Source organism: Acanthisitta chloris, unplaced genomic scaffold (assembly GCF_000695815.1).
Source record: "Acanthisitta chloris isolate BGI_N310 unplaced genomic scaffold, ASM69581v1 scaffold15426, whole genome shotgun sequence".
Taxonomy (NCBI): Eukaryota; Metazoa; Chordata; class Aves; order Passeriformes; family Acanthisittidae; genus Acanthisitta; species Acanthisitta chloris.
The window spans coordinates 1-10,099 of record NW_008679855.1 but is presented as its reverse complement, the minus strand read 5'-3'; the positions used below and the strand labels follow the sequence as shown (position 1 = coordinate 10,099).

The 10,099-nt window shown below is 40.3% G+C and overlaps 1 protein-coding gene across 1 annotated transcript; it reads right to left on the bottom strand.

Moving 5' to 3' along the window:
• Positions 1 to 221: 221 nt before the first annotated feature.
• On the bottom strand, positions 222 to 9,710 carry LOC103804857 (E3 ubiquitin-protein ligase TRIM23-like; the record flags this gene model as incomplete). The annotated part of the gene is made up of 3 exons (XM_009077492.1): positions 222 to 500; positions 1,316 to 1,437; positions 9,548 to 9,710. Coding segments are annotated over 3 exons (564 nt in total), but the record flags the coding sequence as incomplete, so codon positions are not given.
• Between the last annotated feature and the right edge of the window lie 389 nt (positions 9,711 to 10,099).

The window sequence follows — 10,099 nt, the reverse complement described above, 5'->3', positions numbered from 1 at the left end:
TTAGAGATCATCTAGTCCAAACCTCCTCCCCTGGGCATGGACAGCTCCCACAAGACCAGGTTGCTCAAGGCTTTACCCAACCTGGTTTTATATATGAAAGAACAGTATGAAGACATTCCAAGAGTCCACCCTCCTTTCTTGACAACCTTTTGTACTTTAACTGGACAGACAACTATGCAAACCACCCCATGGCATGACCAGGAATTAATGACTAGCAGTACCTTATGACCTTGATGCTTCCCATATTCTTTGCAGACACAACACATCAGAGGACTCGCCTGACAGCCCTCTTCTAAACACACAAACTCAATGGCATGCACTTGGTGTTGGGAGCACATTGTCTTCTCATGAGGCTTATCAGCAAGAGGCACACGCCTGTGCTTCGCTAGGGTCTTGGTAGAGTGAGTGAGTTGGGAACAGTCTGCACACAGGTGAGTGGCACAAACAGTGCAATAGACAGAAGCAACGTGGGCCTCGTCTTCATCACAACGAATGATGCTCTAGCAACAACAGGAAAGAGGTAAAACTCAAGTGGTTAACATTCAACCCCAGTAACTGGGCAAAAATCACAAGTATTGTCAACAATATAAGGCTGAAAGTAGACTTTGTTTAAAAGCTGTGCACTAATAAATACTTGGGACTACTTTGAAACTTGATTTTAAGCTTTCAGTAAAAAAAAAAAAAAAAAAGAAGAGTCTGAAGTGTTTGGTGATTTTATAAATCCAAACTTCGGTGCAAGTTGTAAAGGTTTGGAGGATAAAATAATTCTGGCTCCAGTAATTTCCTCCTGAGCAGTCATTACAGAACAAAGAAGTAGTCACAGTCAAAACACCAAAGGAGAAATAGGCATTCAGGGCAGTTGTCTCTTTCTGGAATGGCACTGCAGGATACTTTTTGCAGTTGTTCATACAGCTTGATAAGGAAGCACCTGATGTAGTAATATCAAATGATGATAAAAGGCAACTACTGAGAGGAAGAGTTGAAGTCCTTAGGAAGAATTTCTAGTAAGTTTTAGAAAATTGTGTTTAAATAACTATAATATACAAATGAATAACCTTTTCTAAAAAACATAAAGGCATAAAAAAGAGAAAATACTATGCATGCTTGTTACTGTCTATTTTCTGCTTCAATTACTACAAATTAGCATTTACTTATGAAGCAATTACTTGAAGCCTTAATACTAGACAATGGAAGAAAATAACAGTATTATAGGTGAAACTACATTTGTCAAAGAACTGATTTTCAACTTTTTGCCTACCTAGAGATAACTTTTAGCAAATGTAAAAAATTTTTCTACTTGTTTAAAACTCATTACCTCTCCAGACAGACCAATAGCTTCTTCCGCTGTCCCACACTGCCCAGCAGGACCATTCTGCAACCGTTCCAAGAGCTCCAACAAAGCAAAATTCTTTTTCAATCCCCAGACACCAGAGTCTCCTGTTTTTGAGGAAGAGTTGAATGAAGGGGAGGAATGGAAGAAAAACCTCAAGCAGATAATACCATCATGAGAAATTCCACAAACTACAGCTGACATTCTGACAAATATTAAAAGCATGTTAACTACAGTGATGCTAAGTAGTGAGATACAACTAGTAATTTTCTGTAAGCTCACACTGCATTTCCATCCTCTTCCTTCCTTTGACCATGAAGTTATTTAATATTTATGCAGATTTTCCCTACTTAAAAGGTGACAAGACTATTAAAAAAACCTCAGTAAAAACACATGTAAAATAATCTGCAATAGTTAACAACTGAAGAGTACAAGGAACCCACAAACTCTAATGCATACCATAAAAGTTATTATTTTGCATAAGTAGAGTGAACATTTCTACTGTACAAACAGAAGCTGTGAAGAATTCCCTACGGCCAAACCTCATATTCCCTGAATCACAAGATGCAACACCTACTGCAGATCTCAGTTCAGCAGACTGAGTAAAAAACCTGAGTAATAGTTAAAACAACATTCAGAAAGAAAACTCCCCCACACTGCGCTATTTGACATAACAAAAAGGAAGCTGTCTTGTACTCTCTAGAGCAAATCATAAGACCATGTCTACTCCTGGATCATTCTCATTTTATAGAAGGTAGCATGAAGCAATGTGATGAGAAGCAAAACCAGAACTGCAACCCAATCACTGCTGGTAAATGCCATCTGCACAGACCACATTGAGCATGAGAATCTTAGCAGCTGTTTCTTCAAGAATCACCCCTTCAATTTTTGTCAGTGTAATTGTCATAAATTTAAAGATATTTTCTCTGTTGCAAGGTAAAGATGCACCAAGAGATGAAGCATCACCTTTGAGCACTGGACCATTACTTTTTAGCCATGACAGATCCACAGAATTGAGGTCTGAAGGGACCTCTGGACATCACCTTGTGCAGTCTCCATGCTCAAGCAGGGTCACCTAGACCTGGCTGCCCAGACCTCCAAGAAGGGAGATTCCACCATCTCTCTGGGCAATCTGTGCCAGAGATTGCTTACTCTCACAGTCAAAATTGTTTCCTCATGTGCAGGCAGATCTTTCTGTGTTTCAGTCTGTGCACACTGCCTCTGGTTCTGTCACTAGGCATACTGAAAATAGCCTGGCTCTGCTTTCTTTGCACCTTCCCTTCAGACATTTGTAAAATATCTCTCAGGCTTTCCTCGTAGGACAGGTGCTCCAGTCCCTTCATTGTCTTACTGATGTTTTGCACCAGTAGCTTTACTTGTACTGAGGAGCCCAAAACTGGACATGGTACTCCAGGTGTGGCCTCACCAGCGCTGAGAGGAAGGGATGGATTACCACCTTGGACTTCCTGGCAACACTCCTAATGTAGCCCAGGGTACTGTTAGCCTCCTTTGCCTTGACAGCACACCAAGTAAACCAGGACCCTCCAAGATCCTTATATGCACATCTGTCCTCCAGCTGGTTGGCCCATTCTCTTCCTAAATGAGATAATGAGAATCATAGAATATCCTGAGTTGGAAAGGATGCACAAGGATCACCAAATCCAGTTCCCTGCTCTTCAGAGGACTATCCTAAAACTAAACCATATGACCAAGAGCATGTCCAGACACTTCTTGAGCTCTGTCAGGCTTGGTGCTATGACACTTCCCTGGGAGCCTGTTCCAGTGACCAAACACCCCCTGGGTGAAGAACATTTTTGTAATGCCCAATGTGAACTTCCCCTGATGCAGTTTCATTCCATCTCCTCACGTTACTGGTCACCAGAGAGAGGAGATCACCACCTGCCCCTCCACTGCCCACCTCTAGGAAGTTGTAGGCTGCCATGAGGTCATTCCTCAGCCTGCTCCAAACTGAGCAAACCAAGTGACCTCAGCCACTGCTCCTCTTGTCCTCAAGACCTTTTACCATCTTGGCTGCCTCCTCCAGACATACTCTCTCACCCTGATATCCTTCTTATACTGTGGCACCCAAACTGCATACAGAACTTGAGGTGAGGCCACACCTATAAAGGGCAGAGTGGTACATCACCTCCCTCGACTGTTTGGTGATGCTGTGCTTGATGCACCCCAGGGCACAGCTGTCCCTTCTGCTGCTCGGGCACACCACTGACTCATGCTCAACTCACCATCAACCCAGTCCAGACCTCTTTCCACAAGGCTGCTCTCCAGAATCTTTTCCCCCCAGTGAAAACATATAAGCAGAGTTACCCCAGGATTAAATGTCTCCATTCTGTCTATCCTCAGCAATAAAAGCTGGTGTGAAGAAGTGGTGGGATGACATTCAGAGTAGATGATGTTTGTCTTGTCAAGCAACCACTTCAGGCAGCGGAACCCTGCTCTTCTGGAGGCGGCTGAACACCTGCCTGCCCATGGGACCCAGGGAATGAATTCTTTATTTTGCTTTGCTTGTGTGCACAGCTTTTGTTTCGCCCATTAAACTCTTTATCTTAATCTACTTTCAACCTTCCAATTCTCTCCCTGTCCCACTGCAGGGCTGAGCTGCCCACCAGAGTCAAAACACAACAGCCTCTTTTATTTCAGGAGTTATGAAACAAGAAAAATGAGACTGGATTTAAATCTTAAGACTTAAATTTGTTTGAAATACTTGCCAAGTACCTGACAGTAGTTTTCCTGCTGTGCTGTTCCAGAGAGCAGAGCTCCATTACATGGCTAGACCCAATTACATGGAAGACTGAAATGCTCACATGCCAACTGCTTTTCCATCACAGGGAGCAGAACAAGTAGTTTCATGAGGTGCATGTAACATTTGGCCAAAGAGCAGGAAACAATGGTATGGTATCTCTGAAGAGGGATGTGAACAGGAACCAACAGATCTACACTTACTAACATACCTCATTGCTTTATGCAGCTTCCAGTTTGACTGCGCAAAACTTTCCTTCCTAGTCAATTTCCCCATGGTTTAACTATAGACTAAATTAGTCTATTTTGAATTTGGCGACTGAGAAGTTGTGTGCCTCACAGATGAAAGGCAAAGTTCAGAGAACAGATCAATGGATGACACTGTGTTCCTACAGCTATAAAAGAGAGCATATATAACCTATTCTCCCCTCCAACACCCTCAATGGGTACAAAACACCAATTACTTGTTATTAAAAAAACGTTTACCAGTAAAGACCATTCATTTCAGCAAATCTACTGCTTGCAGAAATGGGCCTGTCAAAGCACTAGTTAGAAACTCTGAAGTTAGGTGTAAAGCAAGGTGCTTTAAAAAGTCAGTGGTTTTAGAGCCAGTGATCTCTGCAGTTACCAGTTCCATGGTGGAACCCTCCTCTGGTACAATTACCAACACCCAGTCTAAGGTCAGTGCACTCCACTAAATAGACTGCAAACAAACCCAAGAAATATTATAACTTTTGTTTGCCCTAGATCTTGAAGGAGTTTACAGAAGGTGTGTTCTGGCCCTCCACAGTTACTCTAAGCACCAGCAGAGACATCTGCCTTTATATATTCTGACTTCAAAGCTTAGTCATTTTTTAGCCTTAGCATTCCTAGCAAGATCACAGTGGGGGTTTTTTCTAACACAGAGCAAGAAAAAGTCACCTCTTATTACAAGCTGAAGAAATACAGAGTGCAGTATTCACTTTTAGCATCTAAATTACATCAAACCAGTTTGTAAACAGAGCCTGGATTTGCTGACACTGCACCTACACAGACTCCTAGATCCTAAATCTCAGAAAACAAAGGACAAAGGAGTGCCTGAATGGTTCTCTTCTAAGGTGTTCAGAACAGCACCTTCCCGCAGCAAACTGGCCGTCCACAACCTTCAGCTACTGCAGCATATAAAATACACTAACAACACACCAATGTATTGTGTTGCTGATAGCAACATGGGCCTCTTGTCTCCAGATTATTCACTAATCCAGATGGCCATTAATAGCCCAGTATATATGGATGTACACGCACCTGAAGGATAAACCTACTTAAGGAACAGATTATAGCTCAGCCTTTGAGCAAACACTGATTAGCCTTTAAGCAAACACTGTGTAAGGCTGAGAGAGGAAGAAGCTGTTCAATCATTACAGTTTCTTATAAAAGTGTTTTCTTTCACAGGTTTTAATACATTTACTAAACACCCCAAAACACTAAGTGCTCTTCTCGATTTCCAATCTTGTGTCTGATTTTAATCATTTTAGTACTGTTCCATGTCTAGCGATAAGAGAAAGTCAGAACTGAATTAATTTATTCAAATTAGCCATTTTGTATTTGCTGTCTAGTTCACAACTCAAAGCTGTGATGAGAAACAAAGTTAGACTGCTCTAACATGCTTTCTTTAACTTTGTATTACATATCATGACACATTTTATGTTGTATTAGCAAATGTACTAGCAATTAATGGTGTAATATGTACATCTTGAACGCAGATGGAAAAACAGGCAAAGCTTACATACCAAATTTTAATCTGCTAAAATAGAATTGATAACCAGAAGACATCCCACATAACATGCATTCTCACACAGAAAGTCATGTCTCATTTCACTGGTATCTACCATCTACTTGACCTACACATCTTCAACACATCTGATCAAGTGTTTATTTCACATTTAAAACCACTTAAAGATGAGTTGTGTAAATGCATCTATTTAATCTCTCGGATTTTAGCTCAAATTCTGCCTTGGTCACAAGTGTAGAAAAGTCGAGTGACCTCATCCTTGTGCCAACAAAGGATGTTTGTGCCCACTGCAGAATCACTACACAATCTGACTGTCTCTTCTCTAAAGAAGACTAAGACATGAATAGCAGGAAATGTGTCAGCCAGGAACAAGATAGTGATAGATGAAGATATTAAGACTGACTCCAGCCACAAATACAAAAGTCAATTTCAAAAGCATGAAGCTTGTTTGCAAAAGGATTATAAATAACACAAGGGATAAAGGAACAACTTTTGTCTGAATGTCTGAACAAATCCATGAAAATGTTATAACTGCATTTTCTTGCACAATACTTTGAAATTTTATTTTAGCACACAAACATTAGCAAAAGAATGTGTAAATGTAAATGAGACCAATGGGATGTAGTCCATGAAAAATGCCATCACCGCCATATCTCAGCTGAGCAAGTTATAATGATAGAAAATAGTTCTGTAATAATGATAGACTCCAAAGCTATAAAATAAGCACAACAATTCCCTGTTCCATGTATTTTAAAAACCAAAAGCAACAAAACCCCCTAATCCAACACAGGAAGAGAGAGAGAGTAGATTGCAAGAAACTATTTGCCTCTTCTCCCAAACCAAGATACTCTAACGAAAAGGCTTTAAGAGAAGCCTCTTTTTCTACAAAGACCATTTCATAGATTTTTCCCCCTTATATGAACTGAGTCAACATAATCTCCAGAATATATGGCTTCAAAATTCTGAAAATCAAAAGCTTTTCCATTGCATCTTTTTGGTTAAAAAATGCTAATCTAATTGAAGATACCCAGTAGACAGTTCGCATACCTTCAGCACGGTCATACTCATTTTAAATTCTCCACTAGAATATTAATCAGAGGCAATTTCATTAAAGAATTCTCAAAAAACCCATAAAAATCAATGTTTAGTCTTCTCTGCAAAGCAGTATAGTTTGGGCAGGTTTTATTCCTACCTGTTCAGTACTAAATGTTTTCTCCTGCAGCAAGATTTTGTGAACTATTAGAATATTTTGCTAAGCATGTAAACAACATGTTGTCAGTCTTCAGTTGCAGATCATATATTCCAGAAACTCTGATTTACAAAGCACTTGTAACCCTGCCTTCCCTATATATACACATAACTATATAACCATATATAACACACTTAGATACAGAGAGGAGACAGACTTGTAAACCAAGAGTCCAATTCAGAAAGGAAAAACATGCAGCTACATCTATCCATACACAGGTCTCTGAGCCTTGCTTTCAAAAAATTCCCAAGATTCCACATGAAAACTTGGATGAATACAGCATTAAGTGTTTTACTAGTAAGAGCAAAGGAGAAAAAAAATGAAGCATAGGCTAAACGACCAACTAAAAGTATCCATAAAATCCAGAGTTACTGATTAAGGAATGGCGTTCAGCACAGATAGCTTTATGCCCTGATTTTGCTGCTTTTCTTTCCACAGAACTTGCTCTTGCAAGCCATCCTATAATCTAGATTTAGACATTAAACAGCTCTCTGAGGCTGGAGAATGTTATTTCATTACAGTAACTAAATGGCAGAACAGGAACTGGGTGATCATAGAATTTTCTTCCTCACATGTCCTCAAACAGACGGGAAGAAGGATGAGAAGTTCCCCTGGGCCCAGGGTGGCCCCTCCCAGGCTGCACTCCTGAGCTCTCAGAACCAAAGAGAATTACAAATGCAGCAAATTTAACCAACAGCAGGAACTAGTAGGTGATTAGCGGAAGAAAACATAGGCACAGATGCCTTGAAGATGGGCCATGAGGAGCTGCACTCCACAAAACCTCCCATTTTTCAGAAGCAGCAATATTTCTCAAGACAGTTCTCATGGATCTGGTAAGACTAAAAGTGGCTATGAGCTCCTACTGCCTCTGATCACCAGGCAGAACATTACTATTCACAGAAATATTTTTATTTTCAAGCTGTTTTGCTAAGATTTTACAGCACTTTCTTGAGCACAGTTTTGGTCACAGTATATCATCCCTTCTTCCTAGTATTAGCCAGTAGGATGCAAGTCTATTACCTCAGATGCAAAAGCTGAAGCTTTTCTTACCTCTTCCTATCTGTGGAGGAGTTACAAGTTTAATAACATTTTATTGTGTTTCATCAGAAGCTCCTCAGTATTATGTAAGATGAAAAAGAAAACCCCTGTAGATGTCTTTGTAAAGCTTCATTTTTGCCACACGTGAGACCCATAAAAAAATTAGGGTATTTTCAGATGCCTGGGAAAAACTGCACAATAAAAATTAAGCAGTGACAAGTTCCCCATCATAATAAAACAAGAGGGCCTTGAACAGAAATGTTTCACAACAGTATTAGTGAGTCTTGTGCTCTAACATTCTCCCCCTCAAAAGCGTAGTGAAAGAAATGTTGTGCAGCTGTACAATCACAGGTAAGAAGTAGAACAAATCATTACTCTTTTAACCACATCTACTAAGCAGGCAGTCATTCACAACGCTCATACTTTACCACCTCCCTCCTCCCAGGAAACAAACCCCTCTTTCATATGAGGCTGGTATTTCTTTTCCTGACTCCTATCTACATGAAAACACCCTGCAAAGTGCCTTAATATTCCTCACAGTCTGGTATACAATCTAGCAGATTCTCTTACTGCAAAGTTAATTCTGATTAGAGCAAATTTGATACTTAGATATTTATCTCACAGATTACCAGACTGGAGATATCCTTCTCTGAGAATTTTCCTTTCTACAACCTTTTTTTCTCCTCCGGCACTATTCAAAGCTGCTGGAGCCAGTTAAATTCTTGTTGCAGGTTCTTCTGATAAACTGTCTTTTCTGTACCCCTATGTTGACCAGGTAATTCTTACTCTAAAGAAATTATAAGCATATGTCATCTTTTGCCTAAAATAAACTTCCACTGTTGGAAAAAAAGCTGTATCTTTTCCTTCCGAATGCTGTCTGCAGACACTTACAGTAGGGGAATTCCTGTTGACAGGCTGCCACTACCAGTTATTGCACATAAAGAATTACTTAACATTGTAAAAACCAGGTTTGTTATACCTGATACTTCCCTCTATATCACTCCATCATGAATCCAGACAAATCTGTTTGTCAAAGAGCTACCTATTTAATTGCATGGGTTTAGTGTTTAGGGCAAGGAAACTAATACTCATTCAGGAACCTTTAGACACTAATTGAAAACAGAGCAGACACTTTGTAAATATAGGTGTACTATAGAATTCCAGGTATAAAGCTTGCAAGCCCAGGTTCAAGAAGATACAGGAAAAATCTTTACTTTCTTTTCTTAAGATAGCTACTTTAGTGGTGCTTAATAGTGCTATGAGCTACATGAAAAGGAACACTGCACATTCAGTACTTGGAAATATTACCACTAAACGGAGCATTAAGAATCTATATCTTGCATTATCTCCTAGATATCCTTGGCTGACAAGTTTCAAGAACTCCAAGCTTACATTTCCTTACCTAGCTCAGTAACTTGTCGATCAAAAGGACATCGAACTGCTCTGCCATGAAGGGGAAGCCTGGTCAGGCAGTCGTGGCAGACGGTGTGGCCACACAGGAGCAGACGGGGAACTTTGTCACCTTGCAAAGAAAACACATCTTCACAGACTCCACACTCAAGAACCTGTAAGTGAAAAAGAAGACCACATTTGGTTCCGAGCTGATTTAAAAAAACCCAGAAAACAATACCTTAACACAGTAAGGCATGTGACAATTTGTTTTATAACAATTGCCTCAATCACAGCACATCAGCCAAGTCAGGCGGGTCATTACTTTTCCTTCATATAGGAAACTAATGATCCTGTGAGTGATATTTTTACAGTGAACAGACAGAAACAAAACATTTCAACTCTCCAGCATCCCACCAGATCACCATTAGCTCTTGCTCACTTCGTTTAATGCACAAGAAAAGCACCGGTCAAGCAGCACAGCTCAGGGAGCAGAAACATCCTCACACGAAAAGGAGACGGAGGGCAAGACCCTTCCAAAGCAGAGCACAGGCTGGTGGAGAGA